Raw genomic sequence first — 20392 nt, 5'->3', positions numbered from 1 at the left:
CATTATTTTTGTTTGGTCTCCTCTCATTGGGTGATTTCAAATGACCTCTCTTCTACTCACAGATTCTTTCTTTTGCTTGATCCAGTCTGTTATTGCTGTACCCCATTGCATTTTTTATTTCGTTTATTGTATTCTTCTCCAACGTTTGTTTAGTTCTTAAAATTTCTATCACTTTAACTTCCCAATTTGTTCATGTACTGATTTCTTCATTCTGTTGAATTCTTCTGTGTTTTCTTGTAGCTCACTGAGATTCCTTCAAACAACTGTTTTGAAGTCTTCTAATGGGAAACTTGCACATTTCCATTTCTTTGTGGTCGTTGCTGGAAAACTATTGTGTGACTTTGGGAGTTTCATGTTTCCTTCATTTTTTATGTTCTTTTACATCTTGTATTTGCTATATCCTTTCTCATACCTTTTCTGTGTATAGTCCTGCACTGCATTTCTTGTCCCCTGTTGTGGGAGCGGGGGTGGAATTCCTGATTGTATGCCTTCTCTTGATACTGCAAAGCCAGGTCACGTGCAGAGAGCCTCCCTGTTGCTTTCCCTAGTATGGTGCTAAATGCTTCAGTTTTGTGTTGACTCACAACCCCATAGAGTTGGGCCAGTCTTGTCTGCTTGCTCACTAGTTATCTGCAAGTGCTCACTCTGGACACAGTTGGGAGTGCACTCAAGGTAGTTAACCACATGGTTTGGAGATGTGTACTGAGCACTGGGGGGAACTCTTATATCAACTGGGGTGTCTAGAAGTGCAGTGTCCCTGGCAGCTTATGGACATGCTTCCTGATAGAGTCTGCTATGGAGTTAGTAGGGTCCACACCTCTTTGAGGTCCTCAAAGAGCTCCATGTGCTCTTCTCACAGGTGCTTCCCAGTTCCAAGTCATGCAGCACATCCCAGTACTGTAGAAAGAACTGGGTTTCTTTGGCAGCATCTCACACAGCTAGAGGAGCATGTCACTCACATGCTGTCCCTTTCCCCCATGGGAGAAGACATGGGCCAGGATGGCCTCTTGGCCACTGAGATGTGCCATCCTGGGGAAGGGTGATAAAGTGAAACTTTGGGCTCTTGTCCTTTTTAATGCATCCAGTCTTCTTTTTTCTTGCTCCAACAGTGTGCTGGAGCTTCTCCGCTGGACTCCTGGATTTCCACACAGGCCCTCTCATCCATGGATGATTGTCCAATCAGTGTTCTTTAAGAGGAAGACAATAGAAAATTATTCTGGCATATTGATGAAGTCTGTTTTCTCAGAAAGTAATATTTCATAACAACAAAATAGGGAGTCCTTTCACAGGAAGGCAAAAAAATAGGGTACGAAGGAAAGTTTTTATGTTTGCATAAAATTATAAGTAAAAGATCCAGGAAACCCTGAAAAGTCTACTACAGAAATGACTTTATGCAATCTATTAATCATGTTGAATGTTGAGCTTACTGTTTATTAAGTCCGAAGATCCCATAAGGAGAGGAAGGATGGTGCTGAATATTAGAGTAGCTGGTTAAAGAAGGTTTTACTGATTTATATAAAAAATCTAATATCCTTACACCCTGTATATTGAAATGATGCAAAATTGTTTAACAAGGACTGAAGAATATTTCCAGTATATTATACTGAAAAACACTGAGTGCTTTTCATATGTGACACAATAAATTTTGAGGGAGAAGTAATTTAGAACAATTTTTAAAATGTAATGATTATGGCATCCGCCCCCTTTGTTCCCTGTGCTGCTGTTGTTTAAGGCCTGCTTCTATTCCGTCCTCTTCTATCTCTGTTCTTCCCATTTTTATCTCTTTTCATTTATCCCACTGATTCTTGTCCTATCACTTTTTTTTTTTTAATGTTTATTTATTTTTGAGAGAGAGAGGCAGAGCACGAGTGGGGGAGGGAAAGAGAGAGAGAGGGAGACAGAATCCAAAGCAGGCTCCAGGTTGCTCTGCTGTCAGCACAGAGCCCTATGTGGGGCTTGAACCCACGAACTGCGAGATCATGACCTGAGCCAAAGTCGAACACCCAACTGACTGAGCCACCCAGGTGCCCCATCCAGATCACTTATTTTGCTCCCATTATATCTTCATGAGTTCTTTGGACCCACTCTCCCCTACCACCCAACCTTTATTTTACTCTCTTTCATTCCACCTCACTTTCTCGGACTTATTCTGTCTCACTTGTTTTCCCTCTTTGATATGTTCTTTCTTCCTTACCCTCACATGCAACTCAGACATCTGTATGGATGTACAAAAGATGCCCACCTCCTGGGAAGAGTTCACTTTCCAGTGAAACACTGGGAATGTAAACACACCATGCCAGGCACAGCAAGGAAGGTGAAGTTTGGGACAGGACATGGGATGTCAGGAGAGGTTGGTGACCTCCCCTGTCCAAGGCTCAGGGACCTCCTTTAAGGTAGACTGAAGGGAGGGCCTAAGAAGCAGCCGGGTGCAGCTCCCAAGACAAAAAAGGGGTCTCAGGAGAGGACTGGGGTCTGCAGAGTCCTAAGGCTGGGGTTGGCATGGCATCTGGGGGGTGGTCTTAAGTGCCAACAGGTTTGATGGGTGGTGAAGGGCAATAATCCACTTCCCTTAATTGTGACCTGACATTGATTGGGACAGGAGTCCATGAAAAGCTGAAAGGGAGAAAGTGCAGACAGGGATAGCTTCCCATTACTTCTTAACCAGAAACAAAATGAGTCATACCTGGCAGCAGAATGACCAGTATCCTGAGCCTCTCAGGATGATGTGGGCCTCTCTGATGATGGTATGGACAGGTACATGGACTGTGATGTCTGCAGGGACCCCTGCAACCAGATGTGGAGAATGGGTGGGGAGGGGGCCAATGGATGCAGGATTTGAATCTCAAAGACAGGAGCACCTGGTCCACCCCACTAGAGTGGCACCTTTGCTCCAGGAAATCTGCTTCTAGCTCAGCAGGAAACTGTAGGGCAGGTGGTGTTGGTCAAAGAGGGGTGTGGCCAAAGATCCCTCCTCACCCAGGAAGGGGCAGGGACTGTGAGACTTGGGTCAGGTGGTGCTGGGTCTTGAGAAACAAATGGCCAGTGTCAGCAGTCCATGCCTCATTTGCCTACTCTCAGGTGTTTCTGTACCTCCCCCTCCTTCCTCTAACACATATCACCTCACATTTTCACCTTGGGATTGTTGCCTCAAAGTGGCCTTGGTCCTTTCCCCTGGTGGAGAGTTTAGGATCTTTGATCCCCCAACCTATAGGGTTTCCACCACATATCTTCATAACTCAGTCCCCAACGTTGTGTCCAAACTCAACAACCCTCCCACTCACAGCCCCCATCACAAGTGCACACAGGTTTCCCCAGCTCTGAACCATTCAGATCCTGGATTCTAGTTTTTCACTGGTCAGGATCTGGCCTTCCCTTCACCACGGCCCCAGTAAGTTTCACAGGCCTGATGCCACAATGCTAGTTTCACTTTGTTTAAGCAAAATATTGAGGCTTCTTCTTCCAGGTAAGATGTGTGAGTAGAGAGACAAGACACACAAGAGGAAATTAAAGATTCAAATAAAAGTTATATTGTTCCAAATTCAGAGATTTGTGGAATCAGAGAGGGCTGTAAGAACCACAATTCCAGGAAGAGAAGAGGTCATCTGATTTCCACACCTGGGTGAATTTGCTTAGTACACACAGTGAAACTCATAGGCAGAAGTTCACTACCAGGGAATAACAAGTAGATCGATATGTAAACATGTGGGCTGGCATAGGCTGATTGAAATATAGAGAATGTCCAATACTGGGATCCTTTTCCCCATAGATTTTTTAGGTGGGGATACAGAGGAAAAGAAAGCATTTTAGCTTCTCAGTTTATAGTACTTAAGAAGGTGTCTTCAATAAGTTTAGAAGAATGACCTGAAAGGCATGGATGTTTGAATAAAATCAAAGCTGTAACCTAACCTGAGTGTAATTTTTAAGTTTATTTTGGGAGAGAGCGAGAGAGCGAGCATGAATAGGGGAGAAGCAGAAGAGAGAGAATCCAACCAGGCTCCATGCAGTCAGCACAAAGCCCGATGTGGGGCTCAAACTCACAAACTGAGATTATGACCTGAGCTGAAACTGAGTTGCATGCTTAACCAGCTGAGCCACCCAGGTGCCCCGTTTTTAGGACTATTTCAATTCCTGATTGGAAGAAATGATGTAAGAGAATAATAAACTTCTCTAGGTAAAACAATATCAACTTCAGCCTCTTCCTTTTTTTAAGACCACGTGTGAAATCAATCAAACAAACAAAAAAACAACAAAAAAACAGACCATTGCAAAACAGGAAAGGTAATGGAAAAATAAAACAGACAAAATGAACAAACCCACATGTATCTTGAGATTGGACTTAGGAAAATTTTATATTACACTAAAAAGAAGTTATAAGAAACATGAAAAGATGGAGAAATTTAGTAGTTCTAGGTTTCAGAAAGTATGTCCTCCGACATTAATGGAGTTTAATAGACTTTACACACTGAAAACAAAAGTCAGTTTGAGGACACAACAATAATATATAATATTCAAACCAAAGAACAGAAATAAAGTGGGGGATTGAAAAGGGAATTGCATACTCCCTCATAATAACATTATAAATTAATAATAAGCATCTACATTCTCTTTTTTGCTACTTGTGAAGCAGGATTACTAATCATGTTCAAATGAGTACTAATGACTTGGCCTTCTCTTGTTATCCTGGCAGTAGAGAAGCACCAACTACTTTCCTAGCTTTCTGCATTTGCATGTGGGAGGTGCTGGGACTCCCAGGTCTCATTCTTGGTGATTTGTGGATTTGTAGCTGTTGTGATGGGGATATAGGCAAGGTCAGATTGTCTTTGCTTCTGCTTTCAGCTTTGCCAGTGTTTTTTGTCACTACAGAAATTATTGTAAGTATATGAGGCACTCAGGAAATAGGATACTCCAAAATGTCTTCAGCCACTTTCATGTCCTAGTTCTCACTGAACAAAACCCTTTGGCAACAAAATTCTCGTCTTCCCAGTAATGATTCTTTCCCACTTATTTCTTGGTTTAGCAGATACACATCACTGAGTTTTCTTCTGCATGCAAGTGTGTTGCTCAATTGAATGAGTACAAAGTGATTACTGATCTAGAATCTTTCCTGTGCAATTTATTTAAAGGATAAATGAAAAGTATGTCTACATTGATTACTGACACAGATTTATCTCTGACATGTGACTTCTCCACTTTAACAGAACTGTGGATGAAAATTCTTCCACACTCACTTCATTTACATTCTCCCAGGTCATATATTGACTCCCAGGTCAGTCCATTATCTAAAGGCTTTGTCATACAGATGGCCCATATATGGATTCTCTCCCATTTTGGATTAACTTCAGTTGAGTGAAGTCATAAGGATGAATAAAGGCTCTCCCATACGTACATACGTAAGAAATACAAACGTACTTTCCCATACGTAAGAAATACAAAGTGTTTCTTAGGTGTTTGGGCCCTCAAGTGTGTTTATAGTTTGAAGCTATAGGTGGTGAATCTTCTGCATTTATTACCTTTACATGTGTTTTCTCGTGTTGTCTAAGGTTAAAATATTTACTGAAGGCTTTCCCACATACATAACATTTATATGGTTTTTCTCCAGTGTGGATTCTCTTATGCAGTCTAAAGTTATAGCTTCTATTGAAGGCTTTCCCACATACATTGCATTCGTATGGTTTCTCACCAGTGTGAGTTCTCTCATGTCGTCTAAGGACAGAAGAGTGATTGAAAGCTTTCCCACATAGGTGACATTCATATGGTTTCTCCCCAGTGTGAGTTCTCTCGTGTCGTTTAAGGACAGATGAGTCAGTGAAGGCTTTCCAACACAGATGACATTCATACGGTTTCTCTCCAGTGTGGGTTCTCTCATGTCGTCTAAGGACAGAAGATTCAGTGAAGGCTTTCCCACATAGATGACATTCATATGGTTTCTCTCCAGTGTGAGTTCTCTCATGTTTTCTAAGGTGAGAACAATGAGTGAATGCCTTCCCACAGAGGTGACATTCATACGGTTTCTGTCCATTATGAGTTCGCTCATGTTGTCTAAGGTAAGATGTTTTACTGAATGTCTTCCCACATAGATGGCATCCATATGGTTTCTCTCCAAAGTGAGTTCTTTCATGTTTGTTAAGGTCAGAACAATGAGTGAAGGCTTTCCCACATAGATGACATTCATGAGGTTTTTTTCTAGTGTGAATCATCTCATGTCGCCTAAGGTTATAACTCTTACTGAAGGCTTTCCCACACAGATGACATCCATATGATTTCTCTCCAGTGTGAATTCTCTCATGTTTTCTAAGGTCAGAACAATGAGTGAAGGCCTTCCCACATAGATGACATCCATGTGGTTTCACTCCAGTGTGAATCAGCTCATGTCGCCTAAGGTTAGAACTTTTTCCAAAAGCTTTCCCACATTCATGACATTCAAATGTTTTCTCTCCATTTTGAGTATTATTGGGTTGTCTAAGGGCAGAGCTTTGAATAAAGGCATTCCCACCTTGATGACATTCATATGGTTTACTTGTAGCATGACTCTGCTTATGTATATTAATGGATGTCAAATAACTGCTGTCTTGTCCACATTTGTTGCCGATATAGGGATTCTTTCCCATTTTAGGTACCACATATTGAGTCCACGTTAATATTTCAGTAAAATTTTCTCCCAAATCATTGCATTCAAAAGGATCTTCTTGGGTGTGAGATTTCTGGTTTTTGAAAGGAAATGAGAGACTGTTAAAAATTTGCTCATATTTATTCCTTCCTTCATTTCATCTACATATAAATTCTACAGTCATCATTCAGTGACAGTCCTACAAAACTTTTTATATTAGTTACGTAAACACAGGGTATTACATTCCAGCAAGCAAAGAGATTTCTGTAGCATCCTAAATGCACAGATATCATTATTACATTTCAACTGTTAGGTATAAGTCATGATTATGCAGCTATCTCTTTACAAGAACTCAAGTATGGTTTTGACCTCAGATTAATTTCTTCCCTAAAAATCAAACTAACCAAAACTTCCTACTATGAAAGCCCTTGATTCCAATCTCAATTATGGTTGCGTAACTATGCCCAATTCCTTACTTATTCAATACCCACATCATTTGTAAGAACAGGTCCACACCCTTAAAGCTTACCATTGCACTGATTAATGTCGTGTCCTTCTTGTAGATATGTTGCATGAATATTATTTCTTGTTTTTTAAGATCATCTTCCCTACCTGAAAAAATTGGGGAAAAAATTGCCACAGTGACACTGAGGGAATTAAAATGCTGAAGACACTAAATGCTCATTTGAATAGGTTTCAAATACTAACAGATGGGAAGGAAAAATGCCAAATTAAGGAATACTTTAAGAAGAAACAATTATAGGACATCAGCAGTTGACATTTTCAGGACTGAAATATGAAAAACATAAGATGGAGATGACAATTTGGGAATGAAAAGAGAGGGAAAATCTTCATAGAAGAAAGAAACAGGGACATTTTTGTGAATTGTCACCAGTAAGTACATAACTATTACCCTCCCCAAGCCAAAGACAGAATAGAAATTGACACCTATAAAGTATAATGTCAACATCTGAAGAAATTTCCCCCATCACATTGTCTATCTTAAAAAAAAAGTCACTAAATTTCATTTCATGATTCTTAGGGCCTACTCACTCACTGACTAGGCTCTTCATGTAGCTCACCTAGACTCTGGAATTGCAGCAAACCTATCCCTTCTGTGGAAAGTTGCTCTCCTTGTTCCAAGTGGAAAATTGTATCTAATTTGTAGAGTTGTTTGCCTGTTAGTAGAAAAAAGATAATCAAATTTTGGGTTTTGTGCCCCAAACAGTACATGATCATCAATATAGGGCCAACTAATGAGAAAGAATAAGGTAACCTCTAAAAGTCATCCCAGGGAAGAATATGTTGGAAACAACATGGATAGTCCTTCACCAACAAAAGCTTAACTCTTCACTTGTTCCCAAAGACATTAAGGACCTATTACTGACACCCAACCAAGTTCAAAGACAAACCGTGCAATCTTCGATATTTTAATACAGTAAGAAGATACAAGGTCTCACAGTGTTTAAATACTGTATCCCAAACAAATCCAATAAATAATAACTCCACCAGAAACATCTAGATTCTATGTGGAAAAGTTTTTTGTTTTGTTTTTTTTAATACTGTGGTCTGATCTAACCACAGCCCCCACAGGAAAAAAATTCTTTTTTAAAAAGTCAATACATTTAGTTATCAATTCAAAAATAATGAGTTCTCACCACTGTTTGAGTGTTCTGGAGATTAAGTAGCAAGAATGGCATGAAATTGTGTGAGGAAGATTACATTCTAGTGGGATGACAAATTAAAGTAAAACGTGAAGAAGACTGCTGTAAGGTAGTTGTGAGAGTTAAGAAAGAATCAAGACAGAATCTGTGGTGAGAAATGAGGAAGCTCTTCTACATGGCTGTTGAATGAATGAGTGAATGGATAAACGTATACATACATGATAAATAGTAAGAGACTCACCAACTGAGACTAGATGACTTATGTTCTCCAGCATCACATCTCTGAAGAGTTTTCTCTGGGACCAGTCCAGTAGGGTCCACTCTTCCTGGGTAAAGTCTACAGCTACATCCTCAAAGGTCACTGATTCCTAGAGCATTATGGACATTGTTTTCAGACAGGGCCATTTCTGCCAATATTCAGGGGAGCGTGGTATATGTAACAGCACTAAGGAAGTGGGGGCTGCAGGTACAGAACATTCAAATAGGATGCTGGGTTCGGTCATTGTTTGCAGTGCACACCTGGACATCTGACTTTCAGATAGACCCACAGGCATACACATTCTAAATACATAACTTTCATTATAAAGAGATATCAAGTGAGATGTGGCATAATATAACCCAAGAATTTCCCAATAAACTTGTAATTAAGACTTCCAGTTCGGGTTACCCAGGTGGCTCAGTTGGTTAAGTGTCTGACTCTTGGTTATGACCTCACAGTTTTGTGAGTTTGAGCCCTGCATCAGGCTCTGCGCTGACAGTGTGAAGCCTGCTTGGGATTCTCAATCTCTCCCTCTCTCTCTTCCCCTACCCCACTTGTGCTGCCTCTCTTTGTCTCAAAATAAACTTTATTAAAAAAAAAAAAAAAAGGCCTTCACATCATGAGTATAAAAGTTTCTCCTGAAAACTTAAAACTCTATTCTCCACCAATTTCAAAAAATCTATGGACTCATTATATACAACCTGCCACTTTTTAAGTACTATGATTAGATTATTCCTCTTTATGACTTCAGTTTCATCATCCATGAAATGGTGTAGTGACCTTTTATGAATTCTTAAAGATCCAATGACATAGCAAACTGCTAATGAACAAACATTTTTTTAATTTTTAGAAATTTTCAAATGCTTTTGAGAGAGCATGTGCACGCACACATACGCACGTGAGTGAGTGTGGGAGAGGCAGAGAGAAAGAGAGAAAGAGAGAGAGAGTCCAAAGTGTGGAGCCTAAACTCAGGTCTGTAAGATCATGACCTGAGCTGAAATCAAGAGTTGGATGCTCAAGTGACTGAGCCACCCAGGCACCCCTAGCAAATATTTCACTAAACACAACTTCTAGTTTTATTATTCAATAAATGTCAGATGATATTGAAGCACTGTCCATAATTCTGCAAAACTGAAAACAATTCATACAAGATGGGAGATCAGCAGGCACATCCTTTAATTTTCACATAACTACACTGTTCATTACAAAGTATAAAGCTAAATGGTTCATGAGCACAAGCCAGAGGCTCTGAGACTTGTGTAATGAAAGACAGTATTTCCTGACCCTTCCTATGGCCTGAGTCCTCCCAATAGCAGTTAACACTGTTTTTTGTTTCTTTATCTTGTGTCTCAGTTCAAGCATACTTAAAGCCAGTATTGTTCTTGTCTCTTCAATTCATCAAAAGTTTCCAGAGGTCCTTAAATTTTATTTTACCTCCTATGCTCCTTTTACTGAATTACAGCCAAAACTAAGAAAACCATACTCCCTATACATTGTTTCCAGTTACCAAATCTGAACAGAGGGAAATTACAAAGAGGGGAAAAGTAGGATTTGGTACATGAGAAGTAATGAGAATTTGTTTTCTCTTTCATAAATTTCAAAAAGTACAAATACATTCTATCAAAACTTTTACAAGGTTTAAATTTGGGGGAAAAAAAGAGAATGACTCCTCATTGGCTTCTCCAGCATGACCACCATTCATCTTCCCTCAATATTAATTAGCATTCCCTGCAGCAAGCACATAGAATACTGCATTGGAGCTCACCTGTGGGAACAGCTGCCTAACTATTGGGCTGTAAGGTTTTGCTCTTAATCATCTTTATCACCTGCACTGACCTCAATCCTAAGCCCAATATAGTCAATAAAATGGTTAATGAGTGTATCTTTGGTGCTAAGAAGGCCATGGGATGGATATGGAAAAAGAAAATCTCTGATACCTGTCTTGTAAATACCCGGCATTAAACTAGGCTGATATCTTAGTGTAACATTGGGAAGGAAATTACCACATGAAGAATCCTTAATTTCATAGTTCTTGGAAAACTTCAAGTTCAGATTCTTGAAAAACTTGAGTGTACTTAGAACATGAATGCTTGTAGGAGATACATAGCCATATGATGGCAATGGACATTTCAGTAGAAAGAATAATTCCCTACTCACTTGTGATTCCATTCTGTCTTCTGGGTTTTCACTCATATAGTCCAAGCAACAGGAGGCAAAGCTGAGGAAGGAGAAAGGAGCCATGAAACTCCAGTTGCCCACATTTTCCATACCCACTTGTTATGAAGCCCCAGTTCTTTACCTGGAAGTGATCCCCAGCACAAACGACAGAAACATGCACTGTACTCCAAAGGAAATGGGGTTGCAGGGGGATGGCTCTCCACTACCAGGGAAAAAGTTAAGGCTCTGACTCTTGTTGCTTGGAGAAAAGATAGAAGTACCCTCAATTTAGGAAGAATGTGAAAACCCACTTCCTCCTGATTCCAAAATAGGATTTCTGGCATATGTGGAACCCTTGTGAAAGTTCTCAGGCTGAGGGATTAGTTTGTGTACTGACTAGCACTTTCCTTGGCTCCTCAGCCCTCTGGTATCTCACTCCATTCCTATTTTTCCCTGCCCTCAGCCCTCTGAATTCCGTATCAATCATGGTCTCCTCCAAGAAGGGTCTCCAGCAATATCACCCCCTCAACATTTACCTTTCGATTTGTTCTGAATGGGTTTGGTTATGAAACAACAGAATTAAGAATGCATTTTATGGTAAGGTTAATCAATTCAGTGACTTACTTCATTTTGAGGATCAATGACACCCATGCCACATATTTAACCCTTAAAATCCCCTGCATCAGAAAACTGTAGGAACATGTGGGTTATGGCATTATTGTCATGTCTAACAATCTTTACAGGGTAGTACTCCCAGAAATTATACAATGAAAGGATTTTAGGAGGGCATTTATTTACTCCAACTAAAGTTTTAGAAAATTGTTCACTGAAATCTGCATTAGATACAACTTTCCTGAATTTCATGGTTTGATTTTCTGTATGTGTATATCTCTGAAAACATTTATAAATTGTAAATCCTCCCCCTAAAACATCCATAGTAAGTAAGTATATTTCATGGAGAAATGATAATAATAAGTCATAAACATAAGTGGGTTCAACTCACCCATTTGTATCTCACATCAAGACAAGATAACAATAGTTTTAGTTTATGTGACTTTGTGCTTGGAAATTTACATACAGTTGTTCATTTATTTCTCAAAATAATTCTGCTAGTTATCGTTTTGTTATTAATTTATTAATCAATGCCATCATCATCAGTCCAGGAAACTTTAGTCATAGGACACAACTACACGCACACCAGCATATACATACACATAAGCATATGTTAGAAAGTGGTATAGGTAGAATTTGAATTTTCCTTTCCTGCCTCCTAATATCAGATTCTTTAAGGGTTACACATCCCACCCAGATTTTACCTGGAATAGTACCCCTAACATTAACGATCAGAGGTGCCACCCTGTTTTTATCTTACTCTCCTTGTTTTTTTTCATAAAATTTGTCCCTGTGTCCATGTTTTCTACCACGTAAGAACCATGGCACTGTCAGAATTCCTAAATGTTAGCCTCCAGCCCTCCTCATTGTTACTGCCCAGTTTAATTCTGTCACCCATTTCGATAGATATTTGCCCAGACTAACGTCATTTATGTCTTTTAATTATATCTGCTAATCAAGGCCCCAACAGAAAGGGACTCCAAATACCTGCCTGTTCCATGACTGTATCTGGCAGCACAGCATTAGAATACTGACCCTTCTCTATATGTGAAGTCACAACTCACAGTGGCATCCACATATATCTGGCAACACTGTTCTTGTTTGGTAACTAGTAAGTCTTCCATGTTCCTTAAATATTTCAAATCTTCTCCATCCTTTGAACTCTTTGATTTCTCCCCCCACTTTCCAAAAATGAGATTTTTCCACTAAATAAATGAATTATATAACTTGATGTTTTATTTCCAGAGTGAACAATCACTGTAAGAATTGATTTTACTATAAGTAGGATATTTTTCTATTTTATTTTATTGTGGTAAAATTCATACAACATTTACCATTCTAATCATGTTTTTTTAAAGATTTTTAAACAATCTTTACACCCAACGTGGGGCTTGAACTTACAACCCTGAGATCAAGAGTCACACGTTCCACTGACTGAGCTCCACTCCAGTCCAAGTGCCCCTCATTCTAATCATTTTCAAGTGTATGATCCAGTGGTGTTAAATACATTCATAATGTTGTGTAACATCACCACCATCTATCTCCACAACTCTTTCCATCTTCTAAACCTGAAACCTTGTTCCCATTAAACCACTCCCATTCCTCTTCCCCACCCTCACCCTCTGACAACCATGGAATTTCTACGATCTCTAAATAGTATATATTTTAAATTGATGGCAAAGGAATAAAAATTTTAAGATATTAAGACATTCCTAATAGAATATATTATTTTGGAGGAAAAATCATGCAATGTATTTTCCTTTCAGGTAGGATGCCATAAGAAATATTTTGTTGTAGGGGCGCCTGGGTGGCTCAGTCGGTTGAGCGCCCGACTTCAGCCCAGGTCATCATCCTGCACTTTGTGGGTTCAAGCCCCACGTTGGGCTTTGTGCTGACAGCTGGGAGCCTGGAGCCTGCTTCAGATTCTGTGTCTCCCTCTTTCTCTGCCCCTCCCCTGCTTGTACTCTGTCTCCCCAAAATAAATAAACATTTAAAAAAATTAAGAAAAGAAATACTTTGTGGTTTTCTAAACATTTTAATCTTCTGACAGCAAAAGATCTTTAGTATATTTTAGTAGAAAACCATTAGTTGACGAATGTTTTGATTTTCATGTATCTTTGATATGTTCTGTCTTTTCAACCTATTTACTGCAACATCTGAGTCTTTGAGAAAAAAGTGATGATCTCCTTTTGTCATTAATAAATATATGTTTCAAGGGGCACCTGGGTGGCTCAGTCAGTTAAGCATCCCGCTTTCACTCAGATCATGATCTCACAGTTTGTGAGTTCGAGCCCTGCGTCCAGCTCTGTGCTGACATCTCAGAGCCTGGAGCCTGCCTCAGATTCTTTGTCTTCCTCTCTCTCTGCCCCTCCCCCACTCATGCTGTCTCTCTCTCTCTCTCTTTCAAAATAACTAAACATTAAAAAATTTTTAAATAAATTATGTTTCAAGTCAAAGACTATACCAAACAATGAAATTACATGGACGAATAAAGCAGAGAGATCATCTGTTCTTGAGGAGTTGTCTAGTTTAGAACTAGAGATTTTTAAAGAAATAATGACAAGGATATTCTATATACATATACTAAAACATTTCATTTGCGGAAGTGGGGAAACACTCTTAAAATGCACATATCATTTATCTGATACCTTAAAATTTTACTTGGGAAAGCATTAGAAAGTTCAGCAGAGAGGGGCGCCTGGGTGGCGCAGTCGGTTAAGCGTCCGGCTTCAGCCAGGTCACGATCTCGCGGTCCGTGAGTTCGAGCCCCGCGTCGGGCTCTGGGCTGATGGCTCAGAGCCTGGAGCCTGTTTCTGATTCTGTGTCTCCCTCTCTCTCTGCCCCTCCCCCGTTCATGCTCTGTCTCTCTCTGTCCCAAAAATAAATAAACGTTGGAAAAAAAAAAAATTAAAAAAAAAAAAAAAAAAAAAGAAAGTTCAGCAGAGATACAAATAAGCTCACCCCTGTACCTGCACCCTCCCCACCCTCATGAGGGAGCAAGCGTAACACTGCAGACACACTGCAGTGCCCAGGGTGCCCAGGGAAGGAGAACATACTGGCAGGCAGCTGAACAATGGGATAAACCTGAGATGGTGGCAGGCAGGTGGACTTCAGGGCCCAAAGGTCATTGTAACTGGACTCGTCTTTCTTTCAATTTTTAAAGCTAATGGGAAGCCACTGGAGAATTGCAAGCAAGAAATGGGAACAGATATTTGTTTGCAAATTAGTCTTTGCTGAAGAATGCAGTAAAGCAATTAGGAAGAGTTTGATTAATTTTCATACTTAGGTATTTGTCTGGCATAGGGTGTTGACAGTGAAAGCATATGAGAACAAAAGAAAAGGAAGTATAAAAATAATACATTTTTAAGTTTGTCAGTTATTATCGATCGCTAATTATGAGTCAGACTGTGCTAATCATGAGTCAGGCTGTGTATGTACTTAAAAAAAAATTTTCCTCCTTGAATGCATTTAAAATACAATAAAGACATAAATATTAAGTTGCAACACTATGTTACCATATAACCTGAAGATATTTTCTTAGAGATGTAACCTTTGCATTTGGTTGGCCACAGTGTAAAGCAAGCAAGAACTGCTGTACATTTTAATTTTAAGCCTCTGGAGAAGAGTTAAAGCCAAAACCTTCAGTGAGTTTAAAAACACTTATAAACCAAGAGAAGAAAAAAGGAAAGAAGACTTTTCAGTTTTCAGATGTTCACAAATAAACCACATATTTATAAAAGAAGAATAAAAAGAGTAAATAAAGAATGAAATGAAGAAAACAAATTTGACAGAAATTAATAAAAAGTCTGCACAGTGAAATCAAGCAATTACAAAGGACTTATGAAAAAAATAACATTGGCAAATAAAATAGACCGTGTATTCATTTAAAAGCAGTAACTTAAATGTAAGAAAAACAGGAATTATATTGTTATTGTAAATATAGGAGAAATTGGTTAATTTCCAAGAAAATGTTATGAATATTCACTCACAAAGAAGAACAATGCCATCAGCCAATTTTAATACATAAACTATATATATCAGATTCCATCCATACAATGGATTTGTGATTTCTCCCAAAGCACTTATACAACATTGTCAAGTGTAGTTTATTGCAATAATGAATGCTTCAATACTAGAAAACATATTACCTTCATTAAATAATTTTAAATACCCCAATAATTAGATCACATCAATGGACCCTTAGAAAAACATATGACCTTTCAAAATAATTTCAAATCTTTAAAAATCATGTCAAATAGGGGGGAATAATTCTTGCTAATCAAGAAAAGCTCAGCAAACATATTCAGCAGCAGAGAAAGAAGCAGTCTCACTAAAGTGAAGGCTGAGAAAGGAGGGCTGGTGAGGGCTGCAGCCATTCACCACCGCACAGGACACTGGATTCAGGGCAAGTAAAAGAGAGAAAGAGAAGAGCCAAGGGGCGCCTGGGTGGCACAGTCGGTTAAGCGTCCGACTTCAGCCAGGTCACGATCTCGCGGTCCGTGAGTTCGAGCCCCACGTCGGGCTCTGGGCTGATGGCTCAGAGCCTGGAGCCTGTTTCCGATTCTGTGTCTCTCTCTCTCTCTGCCCCTCCCCCATTCATGCTCTGTCTCTCTCTGTCCCAAAAATAAATAAACATTGAAAAAAAAATTAAAAAAAAAAAAAGAGAAGAGCCAAAGAACCGGAACAGGAACTGTTCTTTGAAGACAGGATTTCAAATTCCAAAAAACAGAAGACTTTTTAATGATCATACTTAATACAAATATTTTAAAAAGTAGACAAAGCTATTCTTAATATACTGAAATCAATACTGCTTAGTTAATATAATTTAAAAACTAAGCAAACACACACACACACACACACACACACACACAAAGTCTACTTACAACAGCAAAATATTATGGCTTCCATTTGAAATAATTTTGTAGACCCACATAAAAATGTCTTTAAAACTTTTTGAGGACATAATATAACAGGAGTAAAGCTGCCAAACCAATTCTTAACCTAGAGGACATCATGACATAAAAACCTCAGTGACTACAGAAATTCGGTGCAATCGAAATGTAAAAGTTTTAAATTTTTAAAAATTTACATTTTTAAATTTAAATTTTATGTATTCACATACAAACTGAGAATTATCTTAAAAGTCAATTTTGTGTCAATTTTGATTTTGGGTGGGGCTATAGCCAAAACAATTTGGAACAGAAAAAACATGAAAGTAGGTCAAATTCTATCTGAAAATACATTATCTGAAACTTTAATGTTTATTTTTGAGAGAGACACAGAACATGAACAGGGGAGGGGCAAAGAGAGAAAGACACACAGAATCTGAAGCAGGTTCCAGTCTCTGAGTTGTCAGCACAGAGTGGGGCTCAAACTCACCAGCTGCAAGATCGTGACCTGAACCAAAGTCAGACGCTTAACCAACTGAGCCATCCAGGCATTGCTACATTATCTGAAACTTTAACACAATTGAAATGAAGTACTTAAAATAAACAATATTCAATGCTATATTACAACTGAATGGGACATAACACTTTTAAATGTGCAATAGGTGATGCCTTCCACAGGAAAAATAAAAAGCATGAAGAAAGGATTTTGGTTCACCACAAAAACATAATACCAAAGTGCGTAAGTGCCTGTGTGTATATCGTTAAATCACAAAATAAAAAATAGTATGTAAATGCACATCAAAAATGAATTAGAGGGGTGCCTAGGTGGCTCAGTCGAAGCATCTAACTCCTGATTTCAGCTCAGGTCATGATTTCATCGTTTGTGAGAGTGAGCCCCACATCAGGCTGTGCTGACAGCATGGAACCTGCTTAGGACTCTCTCTCTCTCTCCTCTCTTTCTGCCCCTCCCCTGCTTGTGCTCTTTCTCTCTCTCTCTCTCTCAAAATAAATAAATAAAGAATTGGAAAAACAATTAATTATACATAGGTCTACAAAAACGAAAAAAAATTATACATATGTCTAGTGAAACGAAAATAAAAACAAAGGGTTGTCATTTCATCCAAATCTGTATGTATGTATGCACATAATGTGTATATGTAATTAATTCCTGGGTTTTGCAGGGGGGGATGCCTCAAGAGTTGGTCAGTGATAAAGATTTCCTTGCAGTTTTGGGGGGGGGGGGTGGGTCACTGGGCCAGAATCTATCACAACGTGAAAGGTGCTACTTCTTGGCCCAGCAAACTCCTACTTACCCAGAGTGTAGAAACCCTCAGCCAACTGCAGAGACGTTGATTCTTTACAGATCCTTGAAGACTAAATCTCACTGGGATCGATGTGCTGTTAACAATTTAAAACCCTCTTTATGTCAGACACTTAGGTTGATTTTAAATAACAATTAGTGAATAAAGCACTCATCACGTGTGAAGTGCCGCCGTATTTTGTCATGGCTATTGGTTTGTAATCTCTGCCTTCTATTGCAAATTGTTAATAGTTTTAGCTCAAATGCACACATTCACTTTGTTAAACTTCAAATACATTACACAATTGGGTGCCACAAATTTCCCCTTATTGGTATTCTTTTCCAGGATTTTTCAGGCACTCCTGAGATTCACTACTAATGTGTGCACTTTCTTTAATCCTGGTGTGTAAAGAGCTAACAGTACATCCAGATTTGGTGCACAGTCTGTATGGGCAAACCTCACTGATACCACGGTGTCCAGTCCTTTCCCTACTTGATGTCTGGGCATGAAGCACTTGTCACAAAGACCCTCTAAACAGAGCCACTTCACAAGTTCTATGTCGCTGGCTCACAGAGAGATGGAACTGGTCTGGAGTGGGGAGAATTCTGAGGGAAAGTCGTGGGTGAGTGAGGAAATGTGTCAGGCAGGATACCTGAGTGTCAGAGATCAGAATGTCCTAAGAACAGCATTTCAGGAAGGAGAGGGTAATCATCAGATAAAAGAACTTTTCCAGTTTGGAAAATGTGCCAATCAGGTCTTTGAATAGCTTGTCCCATTCCTGGGCTACGAGCACTCAAGTGGGGAGGAAAATCAGCGCGTGGAACAGATGGCCCTCTACCCTCCACTAAGCCACCAGGGAACAGGGACAATAAACTTGTAAATGGAGAGGAACACATGTTACCGTGTGCTTCACAATACCCTGAATCCTGGTGAAGCCCACACGCCACGTGGTAGCCGTGGGAATGTGAGTCTTTGTGTCCCATTCAAGTCACACTCCTTGCACTCTTGTAGCGTATGCTGAACACAGGACCACCAAGGAAGGATGTGCAGGCTTTTCCTTTTCTCCAGTCTCTGAGCTTCCCAGGCTCCCTTCCATCCATTAACATCCCAAGTGCTGTGCCTTTCCATCACAGAGCCAAGTCTCACCTCCTCACTAGAGAGATACCTTTGTTCAGCGATTATTTATAAAATTCTTGGGCTTTCCCTCCCCAGCTTCCCTGTGCTGTGTGTGTTTTGGGCCAGGCAGAGATGTGAAAAGGAGGCCAGTGGAGGTAACCATTACTGGCCTTATACATGAGTTGGATTGCATTTGATAGTGGTAAGTTGGCTTGCCCTTCTCACCCCTGCTCCTGAAAATTCCTGCCCGTATTTCTCCTGAGCAAGAGCAGCGTCTCTATTTCATGGTTTTACTCATACTGATTAAAAGCTTTTAACTTCTCTTTTTACCAGAACATCACATTTATACATCAAAAATGGAATATTAAGACCTAATTATTGGCATGCGGAAACGTACAAGGTCAGGCAGGTATGGAAGTACCTTTGAGCAATGTATTAATCATGATGAGACAAGTTAGAACAAAGGTTCCAGGACTATGCAGCCAATCCCACGATATTTGGTGAAAGAATAACAACAAAAAAGGGCAAAGGGAATTCAAAGAAATCATAAACTTAGTTGGAAACCTTAGCTCTCAGACCATATAATTAAAATATCGAGAAAAAGGAAGATGTTGAATATTAGAATACCTGTTTAAACTTTGTTTTGAATGTCAAGACAAAAATCATCAGTATCTCCAACAACTGCACACAGAAATATTGTAAAATTATTTACTAGTCAGCAAAACACTTTCAGTATATAGCGGACAGGAAAAGCACTGTGGCCTCATAGTTTGAATGTGACAAATAATTTAATAGGGAAAGCAATTTAGAAATTAAAAAAAAATTAATGAGACTGCAATCCAACCTGCTATCGCCCAATGCTACTGTTGGTCAAAGTCTGATTACATACTCTGTCCCTATTTCCGTACTGATCTTTTCGTCTCTTTTCACATACTGAACTATCTTCTCCCCAGGTCACTTTCTTTCTCACTGTCACTGTTCCTGTGAAAGTCCATTGTAACCACCCACCTCCCATCCTCCACTTGACTCTCCCTTACTCCCTCCATCTCTATATTGTGCCTCTTGCATCCTCATCCTGCGGACACAACTGGACATTCAAAGGGATGGGATCACAGTTGATCTCTGCCCAGAAGAGCTCCCTTTTCCAGTGGGATGTGGACAGGGCAAACACAGCGTCAGACACAGCCAGCGGGAGCAGGATTGGGACGTTAAGTACACGGGGGTTCCTAGCACGGGATCGGTCTCTGCCGTCAGGCCGGGGCCCACGAGCCTCGCTGAGGCGGTGACCGTGCTTCCGGCCGCGGGAGGACGAGGATGGCGAGGGTTTCAGAAGAGGACTGGGTTCTGTGGGAGGCCTCCGAACGACTTCAACCGGAAACGGACACGGACCAGAGGACCGAGGAGCGGAGGGATCGACGTCCTGAGCGTCTCAGGGCAACGCTGAACTCCCCCCGGGACTGACGGGCGGCTACGGGGCCTGAGGCGGGGACCAGTAAGTGGCAGGAATCCTTGGGCCCCGGCTATGGAGAATGGGGCCGGGAAGGGGCTGAGGTAAACCTCAAACACCACAATTCACTTACCGAGCGATACCTGCTCTTCCGGAAATCCGCTTCCGGGTTAGTAAGAAATTACGCGAAGGGCGTGGCCTGGGGAGGAAGAGAGGGGACCGGACGTCTGCGGAGGGGCGGGCCAGCGTGGGGCCGCACTGAGAGAGGGTGAGCGGAGAGCGGGGACCACACAACAGTGGAGGGGCAGGGCCCGTGTAGGACGTGGCTAGCGTGGGGAGG

The 20392-nt window shown here is 40.3% G+C and overlaps 1 protein-coding gene and 2 long non-coding RNA genes across 7 annotated transcripts in view; 2 read left to right on the top strand and 1 right to left on the bottom strand.

Annotated features, from left to right (window-relative positions):
• LOC147570997 (uncharacterized) overlaps positions 1-10356 on the top strand; it is an 18320-nt gene extending 7964 nt beyond the window's left edge. The window contains exons 2-3 of one of the 2 annotated variants that reach the window (XR_015247834.1): positions 1110-1306; positions 9381-10356. This is a non-coding gene — a long non-coding RNA (uncharacterized LOC147570997). Of the gene's footprint in view, positions 1-1109; positions 1661-9380 lie in introns of those variants that run through there. The other variant, XR_015247833.1, reaches the window with a different exon arrangement.
• On the bottom strand, positions 5427-20392 carry LOC112869889 (uncharacterized). Of its 4 annotated transcripts, XM_086696709.1 has the most exons (7): positions 20186-20392; positions 18391-18642; positions 10688-10748; positions 8513-8639; positions 7690-7785; positions 7137-7219; positions 5427-6701 (listed from the first exon to the last, which is right to left on the bottom strand). In XM_086696709.1, exons 3-7 carry the CDS (start codon positions 10721-10723, stop codon positions 5457-5459), a joined length of 1587 nt encoding a protein of 528 aa, XP_086552835.1. In that variant the 5' UTR covers positions 10724-10748; positions 18391-18642; positions 20186-20392; the 3' UTR covers positions 5427-5456. The 4 variants fall into 4 exon arrangements, with proteins under 4 accessions (XP_086552835.1, XP_025788710.1, XP_086552836.1 ...); XM_025932925.2 differs by lacking the exon at positions 18391-18642; XM_086696710.1 differs by lacking the exon at positions 20186-20392 and having other exon boundaries at positions 18391-18786.
• LOC147570995 (uncharacterized) overlaps positions 19675-20392 on the top strand; it is a 31940-nt gene continuing 31222 nt past the window's right edge. Inside the window, exon 1 of the long non-coding RNA XR_015247829.1 lies at positions 19675-20097. This is a non-coding gene — a long non-coding RNA (uncharacterized LOC147570995). The remainder of the gene's footprint in view (positions 20098-20392) is intronic.

The sequence above is a fragment of the Puma concolor genome, unplaced genomic scaffold (assembly GCF_028749965.1).
Source record: "Puma concolor isolate L17-30 unplaced genomic scaffold, mPumCon1.1.hap2 unalloc_scaffold_76, whole genome shotgun sequence".
Taxonomy (NCBI): Eukaryota; Metazoa; Chordata; class Mammalia; order Carnivora; family Felidae; genus Puma; species Puma concolor.
This window is presented reverse-complemented; position numbering and strand designations above follow the sequence as displayed.

Coding starts and splice junctions, on each gene's coding strand:
- LOC112869889 (XM_086696709.1), bottom strand. CDS start 10,723: ATGAGTGAAAACCCAGAAGACAGAATGGAATCACAA. Junction 7,220..7,689: donor GCTGCAATTCCAGAGTCTAG/GTGAGCTACATG, acceptor CAATTTTTTCAG/GTAGGGAAGATGATCTTAAA. Junction 6,702..7,136: donor CGACATTAATCAGTGCAATG/GTAAGCTTTAAG, acceptor TTCAAAAACCAG/AAATCTCACACCCAAGAAGA.